At 41.0% G+C, this 25,886-nt stretch overlaps 1 protein-coding gene across 1 annotated transcript; it reads right to left on the reverse strand.

Annotated features, from left to right (window-relative positions):
* Positions 1–8,666: 8,666 nt before the first annotated feature.
* Positions 8,667–16,199, reverse strand: tor2a (torsin family 2, member A). Its single transcript, XM_068311330.1, has 5 exons — positions 15,905–16,199; positions 15,136–15,401; positions 14,482–14,657; positions 12,573–12,700; positions 8,667–11,815 (listed from the first exon to the last, which is right to left on the reverse strand). Exons 1-5 carry the CDS (start codon positions 16,023–16,025, stop codon positions 11,571–11,573), a joined length of 936 nt encoding a protein of 311 aa, XP_068167431.1. The 5' UTR covers positions 16,026–16,199; the 3' UTR covers positions 8,667–11,570.
* Between the last annotated feature and the right edge of the window lie 9,687 nt (positions 16,200–25,886).

A 25,886-nucleotide genomic window follows, 5' to 3' on the forward strand; every position in this document is an offset into this window, starting at 1 on the left:
ATGATGAATAGGGGGTCTGCATGTTTTTTTAGGCAAGTTCTTCCCTTTTGACACAGTCTTGACACACCTCCGGTCAAACCACCATCAACCGTCCGCCCAACACCCCCCTTCTATTGGTACCAAACAGCATCTGGTTCCCCCTACAAACACACTGCACCACTGTTCAGCCCCAGCTGGAGACACACATCTGCGCTTCAGCAGGGGCGCTCTGACGTCACTGCTTCATCCCAGCCAATCAGCTGCTTTATTTCCTTCAAATAAAGCTCACCACTTGGTCAGTGGAGGATATGCTTCCCCGGAAGTCACCACACCGCTGCTGTCGCTCACTATTCTTGTAATCGATGAGCGGAGCAGTTTTTCTGCTCTGATCACTAATGTAGAATCAAACTTTGCACACAGAAACTGAGCATGCTGTGTTACAGTTATTCATGGTCAGTGCTATTTTCATCTGACGATGAGTATTTGCTTTTTTCATTTGAAGAATGTTGTTGAATTTTTTCTCAGATCTTGATTGTTTCACAGTTTTTTGAGTTTGAAGTGATAATTAACGACATTGTTTCTCTAAAAAAACCCACATCATGTTCTGGAACTTGATGATCTGGAAAATGAACTCATCATTAATGTGCAAGATGGTGCTTTTGGTAAATGATAATTTTTTCTATGTCCACATACAGCATAACCTCTTGTGCTCAGTGTGGCATTTGATGCGTTGCCTGACTTTGCAAATTAAAAAAATGTTACATCCCGCTTCAAAGAAGTGATGTAATGTAATTGTCAGCATTTGTGTGTTTGTCCGTTCGTTCTTCTGTCCATCCGTCCATCCGTCCGTCCGTTAGTCCATCAAATATCTTCGCAACCATTGCAGATAGAAAGATGAAACAAAAAGCACATTACTCAGGCAGCAAAGGGGATGGAAATAAGTTGATGACATTGACCTTGAGAAAACTAGGTCAAGGTCAGATTTTGACTTTCTGAACACTCAGGAACTGGATAAGACAGAAAGACAAGGGAGAAGGCCAGTGTGAGTAAGACCGTTGATCAAAGCTACTGCTTTGACCTATGAAAGTAGGTCAAAGCACAAACTTTGATCTTTGACCTATGCCCTAGGTCAGGGTAAAATTTTGAATTCAGGGGGTGTCGCGGGATGTTGCAGTCTGTGACTGATTGTTCTTGTTTGTTTTGCGTGGCATTTATATTGGTTCCCCGTAAGTCTTGCTTATACTGTACTATGCAATTATGTGAACTAAATGTCTCAGCAAAGTGTAGGGAGAATGGTGGTCCAATCATAATGGCAGCCTGGTGTGATCTCCATCATGTCTGTCATAGAGCAGATTAATTGACAAAATTCATGCTTTTGTCCTGTGTTTCTGGAAGTCACTACTCTGGGAAAACTGGAAAGTGATTTGATTTTTTTCTTTTAATTATAGCTACAATCCCAAATGAAAACATTGGTGTGGAAGGAGAGGAGTCTGCTTTTATGTTAAACTAAATCCACTTGTTCCACTTGTTCTGTGACATCACAAAGTTGTGCAGAGCAGCTGTAGAGTCGTCCTCCTCATCTCTCTCAGCATTATTACCATAAATTGTGGTGGGAAAGGAATCGCTCATCAATCAGAGGCATTGGGGGATTGACCAAGCAAAAAACCAAGGGCCGCTGTTTTAGCAACCGGCTCACAGGGGTCAGCTGACATACCCTGTGTGTGTGTGTGTGTGTGTGTGTGTGTGCGTGTGTGTGTGTGTGTGTGTGTGTGTGTGTGCATGTGTGTGTGTGTGTGTGCATGTGTGTGTGTGTGTGTGTGTGTGTGTGTGTGTGTGTATGTGTGCGTGCATGCGTGTGTGTGTGTGTGCCTTTACATCAATCACTCCAGGTTTGAAGAGCAAGAGGCATCAGAGCTTTTCTCCTACCCTACTCTTCATCTTCTCCTTTCAAGACCGGTGGCCTACGCACCCCATCTGACCACTGCACAGAGGCCAAGGTCAACCTGCCCCCCCTCACCATCTCATCTCCCATCAGCCCTCTCCAGGAGTCACCCTTCACCCCCACTTCCCCACAGCCTCGCCTCACATTCCCCCCACCGTGTCCCCTTTGTTCAGCTGTTGTCCTGGAAACTCGATTGCCACTGAGGCCACCCCTCCACTGTGTGCTCTGGCTGCGTGTGGGTATGTTGGGTGACTGGATGGCAGAGGTCAGAGCAGAAACTAAAATAATAGCTAATCCCAGAGAACACTGGTCAGGACATGACACCAAGGAGGTCAGTCTGTGACGACACAAACAACAAACGCCCAGTCACAGAAATTAACCATATTATCTCACAACAGGAAATATTTTCACAATATGCAAGTAATACAAAAATATAACAGAGCTTTTTAAAGTAATACAGTAGTAAGTGTTTAACTAGTGTGTTTGCGCATCTTGATACCAAGATGCATGGAAAGATGTTGAGTAAAGAATGAGACAGACAATAGTTACACAACCCTGCAAAATGGCTTCTTATGAACAGAAGTGATATTCAGAAAGATGAGTGCATACTGAGTGATCAAGTGATCAAATCATAAGAAATCTGATGATTCAGAACTGTCTATAAGCTTTCAAGACTAATAATTCAGTCATTGACAGGTAATAAAAAGCAAAAAATAAATAAACAGTAAATAAATAAATGAAAAATGAAAAAATAAGGATGTTTGGAAGTTTTTAATATTTCACACATCATACAAGAGTCATATCAAACAACATATCATCAACAAATGAATGGCATTGTCCGTTCCTTTGGTGTACATTAGCTTTTGACATTCACGAAGGAGGACATAAACAAGCCACCACGAAATCAAAAGGATGGACAGACAAATGGATATGTTGACTACATCACTCATTTATTTATATTTGGGATTTTTTTTTTAATTTCCATGAATTCTGACATGTCAAACATCAGCCACAACTTCAGCTCATGGTTTTTTCTTCCAGGGCCTTGAATGCCTTGAGAGCCAGAGTTTATCTGTGTGGTTTTTACAGTTGTATCAAGATCGTAAATATGCCCCCTTTTAAAGGCAGCAAATGTTTTGACCTGCAGTGTTCACCATCTTAATTTGTCATGTCAACATGAGTAGATTTGCTAATTAGTACCAAACAAAAGCTACAACATCAACCAATGGGAATGGCTCTAGTTAAGTAAGGAATTGGTCATGGAACAAATCAGCCATCTGAACAATCAACATGTTGAACTGGTGATGTCATCACATATAGCTCTAGACTTCACTCAGAACCACTCATGTGAACCTCACCTGAACATTGGCCTCATTCTATAGCACATCTGTCTACTTTTGAAAGATTTTTGAGAAGGTGTGAGAGTCCATGACAGTGTTCAGTGTCTTGATCAAGCACCAGCTCTAGAAGGGCTCTAGAAAAGGGAGTAAGGAGACCCCAGTAGTCCTGGAGACCCCAGTGGTCCTTTGGCATCAACAGTGTTGCTGCTGGAGTACAAGTTGGTGGTGTTCAGGCTGTACCATTTGAAAGTCAACAATGGTATACTTTTGGGTTAAGCTACTAACCGTTATCACTGCTCCACATACATTGACTTCCTTCCTGTCTCTCATCAGATTTGTTGATGACTCCCATTCCTGTGGCATCAACAGCATGAACAGTCAAATGCTGAGGCTAACCCACATATGCTGTGACACCTGCAAAGAAGTTGTTGAGCTTTCTTCAAAGAGAGGCACCCCTGTCACCAGCCTGCTGCCTGATCTTGTAATCCATTAATAGTTGGATTTCCTGCTGGATCTGTCTGATGTCTTCTGTGTCACAGAGGTGTCCATTTATTTTTCTTGTCACCGTGTTTTGCTTCCTTAATCCTTTGTGAAAGTGCAGTCCCAGCTGACTGACAGGAAGCCTTTTGCCATGATATTCTGCCTGTAAACAATGATTGAACATACCTGCAAACCAGTGAAGTGAAAGAAAAAAAATAGAAAATGGAAGAAATAAATTAAATGGTTATATTCATCCAGTGATGTGTATTATAAAGTTATTTTCCATTTAACGTCACCAATTTTAGATTATTTTTACTTAAAATCTCTGAATTTTCACATTTACGGCTGAAATGCTGAGAAGAGAGCTGCGGTGAGGCACCAGCCATCTGAGCATCGACATGGATCGGGCAATGGTTCGGCTAGCTGTGCTGGCATGCTATACAGTGAGACCGTAATGCTATCTCTCTAAATGTCGCTATCAAAATTTTCAAACACATCTGCTATATGAATTTCTGTAGTTTAGCTATAATGTATATACTGTATAATGTATATTCAACAACTGCATGTGTGTAACGTCTTTGTTGAGTTGAGCGGTCCTAAAATGGCTGGGAAAAGGCACAAAATGAGGCACGCAGTTCTCCTGCCTCATGGTAGGGGGCGCTGGTGATTCCAGGGAGTCTTTTTGGGACTCCTCGGCCGCTGAATAAGTGACAGCAATCTACCGTCAGCAAGTTAAGTGCAGGCATTCATTTGTTTTCCGCTCGCCTTTCCTTACTATAAAAATGGAGGATTGCATATCTCAACTCAAAAAATTTTCGATGCTTTTTGTTCAGAAGGAGCGGTGGATGAACATCATTTATAAGTAAACATAACACATTAACTTGTAGGTAACAACATAACGTTTTTTTAATCAAATGTGCTTATTTGTGTGTTACAGATTTTACATGTAAATAATTCTGCCATGAAACTTGAAACATAACCCTCTCACTGTTGCTAAATAAATGGTGAATAAGCTACACTGTAGGTTCATGTTTGGAAATCTGATGATAAAGTCAGTGCCTCACCAGCATGAACCTCACCTCACGTCATTGCTGCAACCTCTGTAATAATGGTAACTTTGTCTCACTACAATAATAACAGCTGCTGTAAAATTGTTAGACTAGATTCTCGTACCCCTCATTATCCACTTGTCACAAAGGTATTTGGAAGATTACATAAAAGGAATTTCTAAGCAGAACCAAGATGGAGAATATTAGTCCATCTTTAGCTGTGTCACCTTTGCTCCCGATTACATCTACAATTGACTTGAAGGACTTCCCCCCTACACAAAACATCCATATTGGGCTGAAACCAAGCTATAGTGTCGACTCCTTACTTTACGATTTACTGTCAAGAACTGCAATCATCGGCTGGAGGTTTATGTGAAGTTTTCCTCTTTTGTAAATTACAGTCCAAAACTCCAGAAAACACTACCCATAGATAAATGAAGTTTATTCATCACAATTTTAAAAAAAAGTTAAAGGAAGTTCAGTCAATATTATAAAAAATTAAAAACCTATTTCTACTTACTGATACAGTATATTACTATCAGGGTGCTGCACGCCAAGACTTTCTGCTGTCTTTGAAAATGCCTTTTGCTTAGTTTTATGTATTCTTAATGCAATATATAGTAATTGCTATATATTCTTATTGCTATATATCCTTAATACCGTATATTCTTTTACATATGTTCATGCTCTTTTGTAGTCTCTACAATATTTGTAGTTAAAGTCGACTGACAGACCACATGATGCCTTGTTTAGGTTACCGTACGACAGGAAATGTCTTGAGATGTTTGATTAGAATCAGTCCATGTTTTAGTTGAAACAATAACTTTTCTAATTCTGTGTTAATCCACTGTGCTTTCATCTGTTTATGTCTGGGGATGTCTGTCTTTTTTATCCAGGAGTTACTCTATTGGAGTGGCTCATCAGAATGATTGTTACTTAAGATGTTTAATCTTCCTCATGTCTCTTCATGTAGCGTTGAGAGCTGCATTCTCTCCTGCTCTGCTCTGCACAGCAGCAGCCTCTAAACTTGTTTAAACATGTGTTTCAAAACTTACATTTAGACCATTCATTTTCATAAAGCTACAGTGCCAGAAGAATTGTTTAAAAAATGGATTAACAAATACCATGAATAAATACACATTCTTCAACCTCATGGTAGCAATGACACTAATTAAGGGGACGTTTAATTTTACACTTCATATTAAATTAAATGTTGATAATTCACAGTTACTTCAGAAAGTTGGCCATGTTGGTTGTTGGTTCACTGCTTCTCAGTTACTCAACTACTGGAAGTTATTTCCATCATTTATTCTTCATTCCTGTTCAGCAGCTCTTCTGCCACTCATTCATACTGACTTTAATGGACACCATGCTTTTCACTTACCGTCACTTTTACACTTCATCATACTGGTTCAAATTAGCACATGTTGCCTCGCTAACTTGTTGAAATGAACTCGGCTTTACTGTCCTATGGAGAACCTCATCTACGTTAGACCCTTCCCTGGGGGGCAGCCCTTACTGCACCCGCATGGGATCAAACTGGGGTTCGGTATGTTGCTCAATGGTACTTTGACATGTAGGCTGCAAGGAACAGGAAACAAACCACCGACCATCTTCACTGGATACCCATTCCACCTACAGAGCTACAGCCACCCTACTCTGGTATCATCCTGCTATGGAATAGAAGAAGCAGATGACTGAATTTCATGTGAAATTCTAACATTGACATAAAAACACATCAACATATTGCTAGCACCTGCTAAAACTGGGGCCTCACAGTTGCATGCTATGGATTACCTTGCTTTGTCATGCTACGCTCAGAGCCTCTACAGACACTAATTTGTTTAAAATATGGCTCATCCTCATTTTGGGGTGTGTTTGCTACTTCTGACTGGTGAGTTCTCTCTCTCTCTCTCTCTCCGGTCGTCCCTCCATCTCAGTCCCGGGCTGTTCCCTCTATCCTACTGGGGTGGGGTGTGGGGGGGAACTGCAGGAATGTGAGGCGAGAGCTGGGCCCGTTCCAACCGTCCCGAGTGACTGCACCCACAAGAAAGGATTTAACTCTTTGTCACAATTGTCTCCTCACACTCTGGCCTGCAAGAAAAAAAAAAAAAAACAGCACAAGAGTCCCTAAACCAACTACACCCCTCCCCGTGCTACCCTCAGCCCCGACCCACCCCCCTCATTGTATACACCCACCCTCCTCTACTGCCCCTACCTTTCTCCTGACCCTGGCCGCGTGCATAAAAGACCCATCAGAAGTATCGCTGGCCACATTTACAAGTGAAAGAGGCCAAATAATGGAGCGGTTAGGGAGAAGAATGAAGAGACAGAGGGGCACTCACAGATGTGGAGGTGGGTGGGGAGGGAGGGTGAGAAGGAGCTGCGTCCCATTGTTGCCCTCCACCCCTGATGGAGGGGAGTAAGAAGGGAGGGGTGGGAAGGGGTGAGGAGGTAAAGTAGGAGGTGAAAGTGGCTTTTAACATTCGATTTGTGATGGGGGAGATGGGGGGGGGGGAAGAGATATGATGGGGGGGCAGTGAAAGTAATAGTCTAGAAGAAGAAAACAGAGAAGGAAAACAACAATAATAGCAGATAGGGTAGATAGCAGGAGCTCCTTCTTTCTGTTGTCTTTACTAAGCTTTCCTCCTATACTTCGATACATCCGCACTCGGAATGGAATAGAAGACGGGTCCAGCTGTTCTGCAGGGGGCGTGTGAAAACAGGCGCAGAGGTCACAGGAGGTGTGTGTGTTGGTCATCATGGCATTAAATATGCATGCGCCCCTCATTGTCCAGAAGCATGGAGATGACGATACGGCAGCTGTGCCGATGAAGCCTCTTAACTGACCTTCAAACTTTTCCTCTTCCTCACCACCGCCTGTGTAATGGTGGGTGGGTTGAAGGGTGTGTGTATGTGTGTGTGTTATGTGTGTGGTGTTAATGGAGTCATCACGGCAGGATCAGAGAGAGATGTGGCATAAATAGGAGGCACCAGGGTGCCTTCAGAGGATAAGGGGATGTTTCCAAAATGTTGGTGGGTTGGCCGCATCCTGCAGGAGCGAGTCAACATTTGGTCGATTTGGTGACGTTGGAGCTGAGAAACAGCAGCTGGTCGTGGGTTTGTGTGACAAAACCAGTGTTGTCACTAGCTTGATGATATATTTACGTTTATTCAGTGATATCTCGTGTCCAGGTGCTTTACAGCAAGAGCTACCAGTCACTCCTTCACACAAATAATGGAGCGGTTAGGGATTCTAGAAGTCGGACCCTGACCCTTTGGAGACCTGTTGGTTTAAAAATAGGAGCCTTTTGAATTTGGATGAACCTGTTCCCCGTTCAAGATTCATTTCCTGGTTGCCTCTCTGCAGCATTTGGAATTTTGGTTTGTATTAAAGCAGAAGGTTTCAGGGAGTGAATCAAAATTAATAAAATCTAACTCGGGAAAGACTTTTCTGCTCTTTGGTGAGGCTGCGGTGGTTTCAAAACTTTTAAAACATGGTTTTATGGAGGATATTTAAATATGGACAATGGAACACTTCATATGACTGCTGGTGTTACACACAATTCATTTGCAAATAAGTGCTTTCTGTTCGTCTCTACTTTTTTTTTTTATATATTCCCCCGACTTTTCAAGTGCACTTGTATAACTAGAAACCTGTGGAACTCTGTCACCAGAGCAGGTCATGTGCTTCCTGTTCAGAGCTCAGAGGAGACAGTCTAAACTCCATCAGCAACAAGTGGGGAAAATAAATCCTGCTACTGATCCAGTCTACATGTATCGATATACAATTTGAGAACTGATCAAGTACCAAAAGTCAAATCAATGGAAAAACTTCGTACTGCTATGTATTGATGGATTGAATCAATCTTTAATTAGCATGTTTTTTTCCAAGTATTTTAGCCGCGCTGTAGACAAGTTTCCCAAACCCTGGTGCATGAACAGGTAAGAGGCCTCCGAACATTTTCTTTCAGGGAAAACAAAGAAGATCTGATCTGACTGACATTAAGAGTTGTGTTTATGTAAGCATGCTGAAGTTAGACTACTTTACTCCTCCGGCAAAAAAAAAGACAATTTTAAATCAGGTAATTCATAATTATATAGTCTCTTGCTTCAGTATCTAACTGAACTTGAAATCTGCATGAGGAAAAGACTGGGATGTTTCTGAGTCTGTCTGTATTTAATTTAGTAAATAATGACAATACAATAATTTGACTCTAACTTGGCCAGCGCACAATAGAAATCACATTACAATGCAAAAAACGTATAAAAAATGGTTGGCAGACCCTGCACTTGGCCTCTCACTGGTGATTGAGAGCAAAGCTGTCAGCACAGCTGTGATACACAGTTGGCTACATTACCAAAGCCTATTAAGAGATCAGGAAAGCTGCAGAAACATTACCTAAATCTCATCAGTGACATAAATAGATACCTGCTGAACCATTAACAAAGCTTTTACAGGTGAGCGTAACCTCTGAACTGGATGTAGTGATTCAAATTAGCAAAATGCTTCCTCAGCTGTTGCATCAAATACTTTTAGAGCACTTCTGAGGTCGAGGGGGACATGGCTCATAATTTTTTATTACTGTCATTATTAACTGAATTAAACTTAAGTCCCTAAGGAGTAGTCACATCATTTAAGTGAGAGATGAGACAACCATTGTATGAACCTGATTGAATTAGTTGTAAATGCAAAATTTAGTTCATGAAAAAACAGTTTAAATCTTTAAATAAAAAGGATTCAAGTGATCAAATATTTTTTTTTAAATTGCATACAAGAAGAACAGGATGGAGAAACTGCACAGCACTACTCCATCAGTATCAGTGTTCAATTTCTGACACAGAAACATTATGTAATGTCACAAAGACAAATGTAGAAATACACAGATGATATGCATTTGTTTTTTTTAAACAAATTATGAAAGTTGAATCCAGTTTTAGAGTTTTCTTAGCCACCAACATCCAGGCATTTCAGTGGCCCAACCTGGAAGTTTAGTTTAGATTTACTATTCCATTGTAATAATTTTCATTGCTGCAGATGATTAAGTAAAAGCCTCTGAATATTGTGACACAATGCTGACAACATTGACGAGAAAAACACAGGAGCTGTTTGTTACAGATCAACAATAAATAAACACATGACGTGAAACTATTACATTTGGTACCATGTCCATGTGTCTCTGCTCCAAGGGGAAATAGCACCTCAATGAACTTAATTGCAACCCTTGATTTTCATGACATTTTAATTGTTCTAAATTGCCGTCTGGGGTCTTAAATACAACAAATAACTAACAGGTTACAATCATCGACATAGTTACAAACAATTCAAAAATTGTTTCAAACTTGTGGCATTTTGTTGCAGTCATAGAGACTTCTCATCACAGGTTGCCTTCACAAAGATCAACTGCTCTTCCCTTGTAAATACCTCATGTCCATTCATCAGTCGTGAGATAAAGTGCAATTTGAGCATGTTAAAAGACACAAAAGCAAACCAATTCATTCAAGAGGCAAAAGAGCAGTTTTTACAGACCCAACAGACAGAACTGCTTTCCTTCTTCCCCTCAAAGCCAAATGAAGTCTCTACTGCCTCCTAATGGTAGAACTGATAATGTGCTCAAAAAGCACATCAGCTCAGCTGAACAGACAGGATTTAAGTCCCGATTGTCACAACACTGCCTTCAAGAAAACACTTAAACGGCATTTTGCATTTTCATTAAATAGTATTTGAGGTTTAGCATAGCACACGCTATGAATGTCGTTATACTGATCATTTGGAAGAGGAGGTAAATTACAGAGTAAAAATATTTTTTAGCAGGCTCATATTTCAAATTTATTTCAATTCCTATCCAAGGACTTTACTGGCAGATATAATTAAAATTACTTCCTATTTTTAAATTATATTGGTTAACATTTGTTTAAAACAAATGGTGCTATATGCAGATGTATCTGTCATTTTTGCTTAACATTTTGGTCAATTTCTCAATCTCACATCGACTACAAGTTTTGACTGTTGGCAAAGTGAAAGGCATGCATTTTTTTCTGGTGAGAGTCAGTGACTTCATGAGGTCACCTTCTCACTTGTTTTAAAAAATAAAGACAGTAAAGCCAAAAATGCATCAGAGGTAAGTTAAAACACATTTTCAGAATGGGTGCAGAGGGAATTCTGCAACATTACATTGACTGTAGATTTGTTCCCACAAAAACAATGCAAAAGTATAAAAAACCCGACTTTAAATCTCTTTTAGTAAAAACTGCAGCAAGTCCCATTACAAAGGTGCATGAATAAGAAAAGAGACTGACCTCCTCCCTCTTTTCCTCTGTGGACTAACTGTGAAGCCTTCTGCAGTCAACAGTACGATCATACGATTGACAGCCATGGTGGTCAATAAATACTGGATAAATACATTTTAAAATAGACAATTTTTGAGTTCAATAACCATACCTAAAATCTAAAACCACAATATACCAACTTAAAGTTCATAAATTAATGGCAGAGTTGGGTTTGAGGTAGGGAATGGCTTGACTCCTGGATTTGTATCGATCGTTCCAAAAGCAATGCTCCCTGGGGAACTCAACGCTGACAGCGTGGAACTGCTTTGACTTCAGTTCCCCTTTGAATTGAGCAGGATGTGTCCTCACCTCTGAAACTCTGCATTCTCCATTGCTGCTGTTCTTACTTCAACAACCGAGAGGCTTATAGAACTCTCTTTTCACTGACTCACTTCAGAGTCAAAGAGTGTCCCTCTTGTTCTTTAATAGCAACAAACAGCTGCCCTCACCTCACAGGAAAAGGTTGATTTTAGCAGGGACCGTCTTACAGCCAGTCGTGGAAAAGTACTGTCCCTGATCAGGAGTGTAGATCATGTCGTCCACTACTGCCTTCACCACGTCACTACGGGAGCAGCTGCCTTGCACGCAGAGCTGTGATTGGACGCATCGTTCCACGTGGCGTCGGCTCAGCGGCAGGAAGGGAACGTACCCAGTGATGAGCTTCTGTTGGATGATGCTGGAGTTGAAGAAGCCGCCTGGGGAGAGAAAAACACTTCAGCTTCCTTGAACTGTGGAGAAAAGTAACAGCAGCTGTGCCTGCACAGTCCTATTCTGAAAAATACGCCTGTCAAACAATTAAAAGAGAGCAGTTGCCTCTTAAAGATAACACCAAGCCACAGCCTGCTCATCTGGTAAGACTCCAACTTACCTACTGCCACCTGAATACAGAGAAGCTCTTATCCTCACACTGGGATGAAACTCATGAATATTTGAAAAATGACATTTGTTTGGTTTGAGATTCAATGCACAAACTTTCTCTGCACAACTACAATTCATTTTGAACTGCATTGTTGTGCCTATGCTCCCCTTATCGATTCCTCATTCAGGGGCTGAATCCTCTATGAAATAGATCTTCAGCTGTTCATGGTTCCTGCAACAAGCTGAGTAGAAAGTGATTTTTACAGCCCACTGTCCTTCACAACCTTATGAGACTGAGGTGGGGCTCACAAAAAGACAAGCGAAAGATGAATTTACGTTTTTGGTTCATTTACGCACACTTTCATGAACATCAATCTCTCTAGCATCCCAGACACTAGCTAAATCTCGTAACACACACTTGTTTAAAGGTGGGAGAATTGACCACCATTGCTGAGACGGTGTTGCTGTGCCACACAGGATTGATCCAGTTTGTCGAGGTCCAGTCGAAAAAGAGAAAAAAATGGTGTGGCAAATCTCTATATTTTCCACGCTAATGGCTAGTTGCTGTACATTGAAATTGGAAAACACTCTTACTTGTGTTGCTGTTGTATACGGTTTGTGCAATTGCTTCCTGCAAGTCAGCCATCTTGATCTCCTCCCTGTCCCGTCCTGCCAACCGGTTGTCCAGTGCTAGTTTGTTAATCACCTCTCCTCCTGTGGTGCTGCAGGACAAATACAGTAATAATAACTTCATAATCATTTATTCACCATGAGTAAGGTAGGAGACAGGGCTGGAGGTAGCAGAGATGAAGATGCTGAGGTTCTCTCTGGGAGTGACCAGGAAGGATAGGATCAGGAATGAGTACATCAGAGGGACAGCACATGTTAGAGGTTTTGGAGATAAAGTCAGAGAGGCCAGACTGAGATGGTTTGGACATGTCCAGAGGAGAGATAGTGAATATATTGGTATATAATATATATTTGAACTGCCAGGCAGGAGGCCTAGAGGAAGACCAAAGAGGAGGTTTATGGATGTAATGAAGGAAGACATGAAGGTAGTTTTTGTGAGAGAAGAGGATTCAAAGGACAGGGCTAGATGGAGGAAATTGATTCGCTGTGGCGACCCCTGAAGGGAAAAGCCGAAAGGAAAAGAAGAAGATCCCGATAAATAAATGTGATACTGTCGGCTCTTGCTTTATCAACATTGCTCATAAAAAAACAAAAATGCCGCCAAGCCTTTTTTTTTTTTTTTAAACTTATGTACAGTACTTCAAATACAGACGTGGTTCATTTTGACTTTACTGTCCCTTTAATAATCTCGAGCTACATAGATTTGATCATTAATGTGAATTAATATTAATGTGATATGATATAAAGTGTGCGTTTAGGACATTTGAGAGTAATTAGACATATGATGCCTAGGATTACTTATCACATACTGCAGGCTGACGCTAAAACATACTGGGCTTGAACACTATGTTCAAATGGAAGTGCAGAATTTTATTTATGGTCATTTCACTTTCCCTAACTTAAACCATGTTGGTCTTAAGTAATACCAGGGTATTTAATACATTTTGGAATTTATTAAATAATGCATATTAATATGCATGTAATATTTAAAAAAATATTATAAATTTCAATGTATCAATGTAAAAAGGAGTTTTTAAATAAAATCAAATGGATGTATATGCATAAAATTAGTTTATGGATGTAGTGAAAGAGGACGTGAAGGTAGTTGGTGTGAGAGAAGAGGATGCAGAAGACAGGGTTAGATGGAGGCAGTTGATTCGCTGTGGCGACCCCTGAAGAGAAAAGCGAAAGGAAAAGAAAGAAGAAGTGAGGTAAGGTAGCTTGTCCGCTCGATGTAGGACATCCCAACCTCACTGAACACTCGCTGGAGGCTACTTAGACATCAACAACTGTTACAAATATGTAGCCAATCGCTAATTTTAACATTAAACAAACATTTTAAAAGTGACTTAACTTAAAAAGTGACTTAAAAATTTTAGTTATTTAAGATGACTCACATTACAGTCTACTTTCTGCAGCCAACTGGTTATGATATTACAAAAGAATTATTCATAACGGTTAGATTTCCTCAGTTTTTTGTTCAGCTCAAATAGCATTTACACAAATTATTAACAGAGACATAAAAAAAATCAAACCACTATAAAAACTGATACACATATAATCTGTCTCACAGAGGAAAGGGGAAAACACAGGTTAAAAGTTATTAATTGATAATTGGCCTTTATAACCTCTAGTGTGAGCAGGTGTGCAGCCCCCTTTAAAATAATGACTTCATCCTGCAATGTTTTATTAAATATTTGTTACCCAAACATTTATTTAACTCCAAGTTGAGCTCGGAAGAATTTTAATAATAAATTTAAGATGAGAAAATATGAATGTGTTGAATGGTGAAGAAGTTAGTCTTGCATCGAACACATCTCTCTTTGTGAATATTTTCATATCTGTGTGTTTGTGTGTGTGTGTGTGTGTGTACCTAATAAAGATGTAGATGGCCTTGCGATAGTTGGTACGAAACACAACATGGGAGGGACCCAGGAAGGGCTCCAGAACATCAATGATTCCTGGGGCCATTTTCTCCATCTCATCAAACATGAAAACAGAGCGAGCACATTTGGTCAGGTTACCCTGGACCCAGTTCTTCAGATCTTCCTGGGAAGGAACAAGAGAAATTCAGTCCTCATAGCAGCTCCAGAAATAAAAAGAAATGAATATAATTTTCTCCCTTCTTCAACTTTTAGTGGCAGTGAAAAAACCCCCACATATCTGATTTTAATTTACCACCTGTTTTAGAGAAACAAATAAATAATTTAGTGTTTAAAACATCAACAAAATAATATTTTTCTTAACCAGGGATCTTAACTCATGTTGACTTGATGCCTCACCTGATCCAGAATGTTAATTTTCATTCAGTATGTTATGCTGAGTTTCAAAAGTGTGTTCACACAGCTGCTATATATATGTTGGAAGGTGAAACACAGAGTAGACATGTATGTATATGAGAAAGTGACCCGTTTTTAAGGACAGAACAGGACAAAAAAAACTATTATATTGATGTTCAAATGAAGAAAAAAAATATTGAAAATATTTCTCAAAGATATCACATCCTTGAATTGTATGAATTTTATACCCTGTACTCCTCCACCCGGTCAGGCGAGGGGAAGTGCAGCGTAGGAACAAACTGGTGGATGTAGGGGCTGCTCATCGCTGAGCCGTACAGATGATTTCCCAGCATGGAGCTGACCAGCGTCTTTCCTGTACCAGAGGAGCCATGGAAGGACAAGACCAGGGGCCGCTCAGGACTTTTATTTTGAAGGAACCTTCCCACTTCCTCTGAAATGATGTCCTGGGCCAGATGTTGTCCGTAAAGATTTTTATAGAGATCCCATTCCAGATCTTCCAGGTCATGAAATAAAGATAAACTTTGATGTTAATTTTAATCAAAAACAATCAAACCCGTTTGGTTGAAGGTCAATGTGTTTAATCAGCTGAGATCAGGAGATATAACTACTGATGTTAAAGTCCCACAACACTTCCTTTAATATCAAATCTATTCTCAAATGTCAACACGACATTCAAAGGCTTTAGAAGATGTAATTCGCAAACAAGGCTTTTTTCCGACCTCTTAAACAGCTCCTTCAATTTTCGACAGCAGAGGACTTCCTATTTTGTTGGCTAGCAAAGCAGACAGCTAGCCAAGCATCCATTAGTAGTAACAATATTAACTTGTCTTCACCTCAACCAGCTAAAACTTTAGTTATCCACCAACTTGTAAACACTAACAGACAGGTGTTATGTGAACCTTTACTGGTCTAACTAACTAATGCAGCCCACTTGACTGTCTTGTTAGCATGTGAAGAAGTCAGTGAATGTAGCTAGCTCCAACAGAATCCTCTTACCTCTGAGCGCTGGCTTAAAATCGCAGTCACAACTGTCTGAAATCGTGCAGTAAAGTTTCTGAAAGACGCCATAAACCGGGTTATAAAGGTGTAAAAACAGCGCTAACAGGACGGCCAACATCTTGGACAGATACGTCTAACCTGAGGTTAACCGGTAAGTTTGTAGTTTTTTTTCTAATTTAAGAAAGAGACATTTCCCATAAACATAAGTGTTCTGTGACGCATACTAATCTGACCGAGCACAGCGCAGGTGTTCCTACACGTTGGAAGATCAGGAGTCCACACCACAACCACGGTATATGGCTGCTGTCTCTTCTTCTTAGTGTTTATCGCAGTGATACACGATACGAGCTCCTACGTGTTTATACCGCCACTTACCGTCCGGAATGTGTATAACAAGATCACTTTTTCAAATTTGGTACCACGAGTTCATCTTTTACCAATTGATAAAACATATTGAAGACAAAAATTATGCAGATTTGTGAAGTAATTTCCCTCTAAGATATTTTAAAAAAACCCAATTTGGTCACAAATTCTGCAAATTATGAGCGTGCTGGTTGGAGAGTATAGGTCATTGAAAAGTACTTAGATATTATTGACACAACGATACAAGACTATGATTCAGTTTCCAAATTATGTAAAAAAGATGAGTGTAGAACAGGTTGTAGAATAGGTTTCTATAACCTGTAACATACTACCAAAAGACTAAATTAGTTGTTACCACTGCAACCCAACACAATACCACTTCATCCAATATTTTTTAATGACTTCATTAAAACCGAACACAAATACTGTATACTGTGCATAGAATAGAAAAAAAGTCAAAGTGAAAATTATTTCTTGGAATTGTCAAAGAGAACTGAAGAAAAGTAGACTGAAGTAGATGAGTTTAATCCACAAATGTACTCTCTACTTACACACAGCCATCATGTAGAGTAACAATAACATAACAAAGAACAAAAGCGATCGTTATTTCACTGTCGTATATAGTTTATCATGTATAAACAACAGATCAACACTAGAAAACTTGTTTCTTTCAGAGATTTGACAGACAGTGCTTAAAACTCTGTTCCTCTGTCTTGCCCAGCCACACAATAATCCCTGAACTGATTTTATTTGCTTGAAACTGTACAAAAGAACATCAATACTAAAGTGAGGAAGGCATTGAAGAGGATGAAGAGTGGAAAGGCAGTCGGTCCTGATGTTATACCAGTAGAGGTTTGGAAGGGCCTAGGAGAGGTGGCAGTAGAGTTTCTGACTGGGTTGTTCAACAGGAGCTTAGATAATGAGAAGATGCCTGAGGAATGGAGGAGACGTGTGCTGGTGCCCATTTTTAAGAACAAGGGAAATGTCTAGAGTTGTGGCAACTACAGAGGAATAAAGCTGATGAGCCATACAATGAAGTTATGGGAAAGAGTAATTGAAGCTAGACTAAGGGCAAAAGTGAGCATTTGTGAGCAGCAGTATGGTTTCTTGCCAAAATAGAGTACTACAGATGCAGTATTTGCTTTGAGGATGTTGATAGAGAAGTACAGAGAAGGCCAGAGGGAGCTGCATTGTGTTTTTGTAGATCTGGAGAAAACTTATGACAGGGTGCCCAGAGAGGAACTGTAGTATTGTATGAGGCAGTCTGGAGTGGCAGAGAAGTATGTTAGAGCGGTGCAGGACAGGTATGAGGACTGTAAGACAGTGGTGAGGTGTGCTGTAGGTGTGACATCAGGGATCAGTTCTGAGCCCCTTCTTGTTTGCTATGGTGATGGACAGGCTGACAGTCAAGGTTAGACAGGAATCTCAATGGACTATGATGTTTGCAGATGACATTGTGATCTGTAGTGAGAGCAGTGAACAGGTGGAGGAAAACCTAGAGAGGTGTAGGGGGGGCCCCCTTGCCCTGTGCCCCTTGGGACTGTCCCGTGTGCCCTGGTGGTGGCAGCTGCTGCCTCCTCTGGGTCTACGTGGTCAGAATGTGATCAGACTCACAATCATATGCCCTCTATCTTCTTCCTACACTGTTTTCTTTTGGTGGCTTATACTATACTGTCAGGACCTCCACTAATCTGGTGTTTTAAAACATCGGTATTAAGGTATCAGTTAAGGTATCAGTTAGACATAATTAAACAGTCTAAACCTTTTTCACTCCAACAGCACTGCCTGTCTATCCACTACCTTGCTTGTGTTTTCTCTCCCTGTCTCCTTTTGCTTTCCCCCTTAACTCACAGACGTGCAGCATTTACCTCTCTGGCTCACAATAGGAAATTCTAATAAAGACTGACAATTTAGTTTCCAGAGAGGACTGGTGATAGTCACATTACTGACTTTAACTACACATTAAAACATATAAAAGATTTTGCTGCAAGACTAAAATAAGCACTGATATCATAAAAAGTTTACCCCATTTTATGGGGTTAAACTATGAGAATACATGCAAATAAACAAACAAAAAAATAGAGACAGTGTCACTCAGGAAAAGACAGGAGACAGAGCTGGAGGGAGCAGAGATGACGATGCTGAGGTTCTCTTTGAGAATGACCAGAATGGATAGAATCAGTGATGAGTACATCAAAGGGACAGCACATGTTAGAGGTTTTGGATATAAAGTCAGAGAGGCCAGACTGAGATGGTTTGGACATGTCCAGAGGAGAGATAGTGAATATATTGGTAGAAGGATGCTGAGTTTTGAACTGCCAGGCAGGAGGCCTAGAGGAAGACCAAAGAGGAGGTTTATGGATGTAGTGAAAGAGGACATGAAGGTAGTTGGTGTGAGAGAAGAGGATACGGGAGACAGAATCAGATGGAGGCAATTGATTCACTGTGGCGACCCATGAAGGGAAAAGGAGAAGAAGAAGATATGTAAAAGCCCAATTAAAAGCCCATTTTTGTAATTACTTTCCATACAGTACACACAATACTTATGCATTCTTATGCATGATGCATATGAATGACCAGACCACCTTGTTGATTCAACACCTTTATTAACAACAAATATTAAATTAAGATCAAATCATGTGCACTGAACTTATTATTTCTGGTGTGGAGCATTATCTCGGCAAAGTACGAGAAGCGAGGAACAACAAAGACGTTGGGTTAAGAACAGGACCGGGTCTCGGGCGACAACAAGATGATGATATCTTTTCTGCTGTAGGAGTCTGAATCATTTGAAGAAGAAAGAAGATCAACCTTTATTAATCCCCTTAACAGGGAAATTACTTTTTTTCACTCTACTGTATACATGTCTTTGTGTTACATACAGGATATACTGTATATATTTTGTACAGGCCCCTGAAAAACACAACACACAAGGGGCCTGCTAGTGTGCACTTAGTGAACACAGCAAACAGTACATTGGGATGCAGAGTGAAGGGCAGCCACTTCTGGTAGCACCCCAATTGAGCAACTTGTAAGGGGACGGCGCCTTGCTCAAAGGCGCCTCTGCAGTGGCCGAGAGGTGAGCTGACACCTCCCACTGTCAGCTCACACTCCGACGTCGAATGTCTGGTGGGAGCGGGAATCGAACCTCTGAGGTCTGGGTGACGTCTAGTTGGAAGACATCCGCTCTACCGCTGAGCCACTGCCGCCCCTATTTGCCTCATGATGAGGGGCTGACACTGAAGGAGTACCTGGGATTGTGATGCAAGCATTGGAAAGAGAATTTGGGATTGTTGTGCTGGCATCTCTTGTGAGTGGACTAGAGCTAGTTGTCTCAATAGGCATGTGCACAACTTTCACAGTAGCTTTATCTTCAAATTCTGAAGTTGATGAGAGGTTTATGAACTGATCATTCATTTCTCTGTCTGCGTACTGCAGTCTGAATGGCTCAGTCACATAGAAGAAAGTCTTAATTTGAAGAGTAAATTCCTCCACGGTGTTTGGTATTCCAGATTCAATGGTGAGTTTTCTTGTATTGTCTTCACCTCCAAAGAGAACTCTGAAAGTCACGCGTTTGTTGTTTTCCAACTTCAATAGAACAGAGCCAAGTTTTTTTCCTACAACTTGGAAAGGTCCTCTGAATGATCCATATCATTGCCTGCATCTGTGTCTGATAGACTACCATCTGTGGCTACAGTAAATGTGGGCCCCTCATCTGAACTAGACTGACTTTAACTACACCTGCTTTAAAATCCTTTAAACTGTGTGGATTATGTTTATGATTTTTAAGTGAGTTAAAAGTTCCATATTTGTTAGACTGATGTACATACCTCAAACATACAAGTCACATCTTAATACGACGTAAGGTGTTGATTAATATGATTTAAGTATTCTTCTATGTTGAGAGTTCTTTACACCCACATGTCTGAAATGAGAACGTAGTGGACTGAGCACTGCTGTTTCTAACTTGCTGTGTGTTCGATATGTGTGACTCAAAAGTTTCTTCCAGCTTGTGAATGTGCTAAGACAGTCTTATAATACACATGGAATTGTCCTGTCGGGCTATGGTGGAAATTTTTCAGCTTAAAATGTTTTAATAACTCATACCTGGTAGGTAACAAACTGTCACACAATATGCAAGGCCACATTTACACATCACCTGTAAATGAAGACAAAGAATAACAAATTATTTGGGTTATTTGTAAAATGAGCTGCCTTTCAGCTTGAGTTTGTTGTTAAGGTTTAACAGCTTTCACGACGTAACAAAAAAGGTATTCAAAAAGCTAGCTCTATTCCCATCTGAAAAACCTACACTTTCAAGCTTGAGATCAGACACTGTAGGCCTTGTGAGTTTTGTTGTATTGTAAATCAAATTTATGTATTTGACATGCTTATTCTAAACATTTTAGCTTGATATTATGAACCATTTAACATCACATGAACTGTAAATTTAACTGTGTTCCATTTTGAAGAGTATATATTTTAACTTATACTTACAAAATCTATGTTGCCCCACGGAGGTGAAAACATGGGATATGAGAATGAGAAAAATATCCCAAGAGTTAGGTATCTCAAAAAAATATAAGTAAGAGTAAAAGCAGCATCAAACATTAAGTTCAGTAATCCAAGACAGTATTTAAATATAGTAATTTTTAACAGTCACACAGCTAAACGTCATATAACAAGTTGACTCAATTCGATTCTTGGTCAGTTCTTTAGTTTTGTTAATTGCAATTGAATAGCTCAGTTTACTATATCATTGACCAAAACTATTTTTTCCTACCTCCGCGGTACACTGGCGTCGTGCCCGGAGTGTGCCCCGCCTCACGCCCTAAGACTGCCGGGATAGGCACCGGCTCCCCCGCGACCTGCGTTAGCGGATTAAGCGGGTTGGAAGATGAATGAATGAATGAATGAATGAATTTTTTCCTACAGACGACCTTTAGACAAATTGTCTAGATCACTGTTGCAAGTTAATGGACTGTTATTAATCCATGCTTCCACGTTTACACAGAGGAGCATTACACTCCGGAAAATGAGCTGGAAGTATTATGTCGCAATCGGAAAAGTGATGCACTGTAAAAGACAGCATGACCAGTAAAGTGAAGCGGGCATCAAGAAAAAGAGACTTACGCGTCGATAAAAACGCGTTTGGAAAACACTACAACAAAGTGATTAGTATTCATGACCGAGCTCGCGAAGCACATTAACTCTCCCTTCCTCCAAAAACATTTAGCTGCAGCTAAACGTGGGGTCATACGTCATTTGCGACATACTTAGCTTCATCTGTCAGGGCAGCCATTAGAACACAGTGCAATTGCCCAAGCCATAAGCCCGGTAAAGAACATGGTTACCTGTGATGTGAACGGTTTTGCCAACACAACAGGACATAAACACAAACACAGGGACCTATCCTTCATTAGAATACCTTCTGGAATGCTAGGAAGGAGATGGAGAGCATGAATAAACTGGGCCAAAATGACCAAAGATCCGAGGATCTGTCACGAGCACTTTAACCCGAATGATTTCCAAAGAGACCTGAGGATGAGATAATTTTTGGTTGTACTAACCTTATGACACATGACATCCCCTGACTGGATAACATCCCAATCAGGCAGAGGTATAGGCGCATCCCCCCCTCCGACTATGATGAAGTTCGGGCCCATATACGCCACCTGCTAGACAGCCAAGTTATAAGGGAAAGCTGTAGTCCCTATGCCTGTCCTATTGTCCTGGTAAGAAAGAAGGACGGTAGCTTGCGACTCTGTGAGGACTACAGACTGTTAAACGGTAAAACACTGAAGAATGCTTTTCCCTTACCATGAATCGAGGAGTCGCTGGATGCTCTGTCGGGGGCCAAATGGTTTTCAACACTTGATTTGGCCAGTGGCTACCACCAGGTCCCAGTCGCAGAACAAGATAAAATGAAAACTGCTTTCCGTACCCCATTTGGCCTTTTTGAGTTCCAGAGGATGCCCTCTGGTCTATGTAATGCCCCAGGTACATTCCAGACACTAATGGAGAGGATGTTTGGGGACCAGCACTACTGTTCCCTGCTGCTATACCATGTCATTGGGTTCTCCTCAACAGTGAATGAGCACCTTCGCCTGCTGGACTTAGTTCTGGATCGTTTTCAGAAGGAAGGATTAAAAGTCAAACTGGAAAAATGTAACTTCTTCCAACAGCAGGTACAATACTTGGGGCATGTAGTTTCTGCTGCAGGTGTCTCTACAGACCCGAAGAAAGTTGCTGCAGTGGCTGACTGGACAACTCCCATTACAGTGCCTGAACTCAGGTCTTTTCTCGGTTTCGCCAGCTTCTATAGACGTTCTGTTGAAGGGTTTGCTAAACTGGCCAGTCCCTTCACAAGGTAGATGCTGACCTCACCGGGAAAAAGAACGGTGGGAGTGGGGGGGCTGCTCTGGGAGATGCCTGGACACCCCAGTGTGAAAACAGCTTCAGAAAACTCAAGGAAAGGTTAGTGTCTTCGCCTGTATTAGCTAATGCTAACTTTGACCTCCCTTTCATTTTGGAAGTAGATGCCAGTCATGATGGTCTGGGGGCGGTACTTTCCCAGGAGCAGGATGGGAAGTTCAGACCAATTGCCTATGCAAGCCGGAGTTTACATCCCGCAGAGAAGAACTACAGCTCTATGAAACCCAAATTCCTGGCCATGAAGTGGGCCATGACAGACAAATTCCGTGAGTATTTGCTGGGCCACAAGTGCATGGTGTGGACTGACAATAACCCCCTCAGCCACTTGGGCACAGCCAAGGTGGGTGCCACAGAACATCGCTGGGTGGCCGAGCTAGCTGTTTTCGACTACACTGTGTGGTATCGGCCAGGGCGCAGCAACGGCAATGCGGATGCCTTGTCTAGGTAACATTCTTCCCAGGAGGAAGTAACAATCTGCCCACCCCGCCCTGGGACCGCGGTGCCAGAGATTGTTCGAGGATCTGTTGTTGAGTCAGGGTCAATGGTTCAACACACTATCTCGGCTGCCCCGGAGTGTTCCATCGACAACCTGGTAGCATTGCAGAGAGCGGACCCAGCCATTAGTGTTATACTCCCTTTCCTCCAGCAGTTGCATGATCACCATGGTCACCAAGGTATTGAGCGCACTACAGACCTAATATAGCAGCGATGTTATTGGCCAGGTATGATCAAAGAGACCGGAAGCTGGTGCCAAACATGTGAGAGATGTGATGTTGCTAAGAATACACAGCCTCAAGTTTGAGCCCCTATGGGACATTTGCTAGCCTCGAGACCAGGGGTCACTAACCTTTTTGAAACTGAGAGCTACTTCAAGGGCACTGAGTAATGCAAATGGCTATCACTTTGATAATACACTTCTGAAATAACAAAGTTACACAGTATACCTTTAATTTTATATTATTATTAATGTTATTATTAATTATTATATTATTATTAAATTTATTAATTATTAATTATTATTATTTCACCTAAAAGCGACAAAAAACGTTGCAAAATCCGTCCCCTGCTCACCCATCGGATTTCTGTGTGCAGTAACAGGTCACTATATTCAGCTGACAGCTCCTCCAATAGCACCTTGAATCTCCTGTGCTGTTTCGCTTTGGAGCGGATGCCGTTTATGATCTTCATGACGGGAGTCATCACATGCTCAAAGCCGGTCACTTTTGCACATATCGCCTGGTGGGAAGACTGTGTCACCTTTACAGTGTGCAATGAATCCTGCATGCCGGCCGGTCATAGCAGGAGTTCCGTCTGTAGTCACCGATACCAGCTTTTGCAGTGGTCCTTTTCTCTCCACAAAAAAACTCTTTACCTTGTTATAAAGGTCAACTCCCCTCGTAGTTGTCTTCAGGGGCAGTAGTGTCAGGAGTTCTTCTTTAGTGGAGAAATCATCAAATACCATCCGAATAAAGATCATTAGCTGCGCAGTACTGCTGTTGTCCACAGACTCGTCGCACTGGATGCTAAATCAGCTGCACCTTGCCAGATCCCGGTCCAGCTGCTCTGTCAAGTTCCCAGACATAGCAGACAATCTTCTAGCCATCATGTTCGCCCCAGCTGGACATCGGAGAGAGTGGATAGGACATCAGTTCCATTCTTCTCATCTTTAAGTACAGTGTTCGCAATAATCATCATTGCTTCTTTGACCCTGGTCTTGACAAATTGTTGGCCCGCCAATTTAAAAACCCTGGGGTAGAATGTGACCGCTAAAAAATGTCCCTCGTGAGCCACCAGAGTTGGGTAGCAGTCAGCTCCTCCTACCAATCAGCCAGGAATTGATATAAGATGTTACCATGCTTCCTTTCTGGCTAGGAGTTGACTGCTACACATGCTGCTGTAAGTTGTCTTCTGTTTTTATCTTTATGTGCTTTGTATGTATTCTTAGATTTCTTTTTCACATGTTAGGTTTTGCTAAGTGGCCTTCCTCGTGCTCACACAGGTGGAGTCCTGGAGAGGATTGTTCCACAGGAGGTAAAAGGCCAATTTCTTTTGTGCACAAATTAGTTTATCTGGCAGAGGTATTTGTTTAACCTGTCCCTTTTCATTGTAGACAGACTGCCACTGCTGTTTTGTTTTCATAGTTGTTTTTCATCGTTTGGTTTTTATTGTTTTATTTTGTTCGATTTTATCGGTTAGGCTATTGTGCCCTTTTATACTCCTTGTATTTATTTTAGACTTGCATTTTCCCCAAGACAACATATTGGACTCTGGCGACAGTCCAATATGTTGTTACTTCACACAGTCCAACAGTAACGATTGGCGGCTAGCTCAATCCTAATATAATATGAAAAATCCCATTGACGGGCTAGCGCGTTAGCATCGGTAGCGCGATTAACTTGTCCATACACACCGTAAACCAGAACGGGACTTTATAACTAGTTGGATATCTCTGTCAGAATCGGATTCAGATGAAGACACCCCGGATGAGTCGCTAGATGTCCAAACTCTCCTCCTCCGCAGACATCGGGTGGTAATTATCTGGGACAATTACCCCCCCAGGTGGGTTCACAGGGAACTCGTCCTCACTATCTGATGATGACGACATGATTTTAGGTGATATCCTGATAAATAAATGTGATACTGTCGGCTCTTGCTTTATCAACATTGATACGGATTCACCGTGATATCTACGATTGTGTCACTTCTGCTGTCATGGCCCGCTCCATAATTTATCATTAATTTAATTTTTCTAAGTCACCATTGCTCATAAAAAAATAAAAATGCCACCAAGCCTTTTTTTTTTTAAATTTATGTACAGTACTTCAAATACAGACGTGGTTCATTTTGACTTTACTGTCCCTTTAATAATCTCGAGCTACATAGATTTGATTATTAATGTGAATTAATATTAATGTGATATGATATAAAGTGTGCGTTTAGGACATTTGAGAGTAATTGAACATAGAATGCCTCGGATTACTTATCACATACTGCAGGCTGACGCTAAAACATACTGGGCTTGAACACTATGTTCAAATGGAAGTGCAGAATTTTGTTTACGGTCATTTCACTTTCCATAACTTAAGCCATGTTGGTCTTAAGTAATACCAGGGTATTTAATACATTTTGGAATTTATTAAATAATGCATATTACTATGCATGTAATATATAAAAAATATAA

The sequence above is a fragment of the Antennarius striatus genome, chromosome 3 (assembly GCF_040054535.1).
Source record: "Antennarius striatus isolate MH-2024 chromosome 3, ASM4005453v1, whole genome shotgun sequence".
Taxonomy (NCBI): domain Eukaryota; kingdom Metazoa; phylum Chordata; class Actinopteri; order Lophiiformes; family Antennariidae; genus Antennarius; species Antennarius striatus.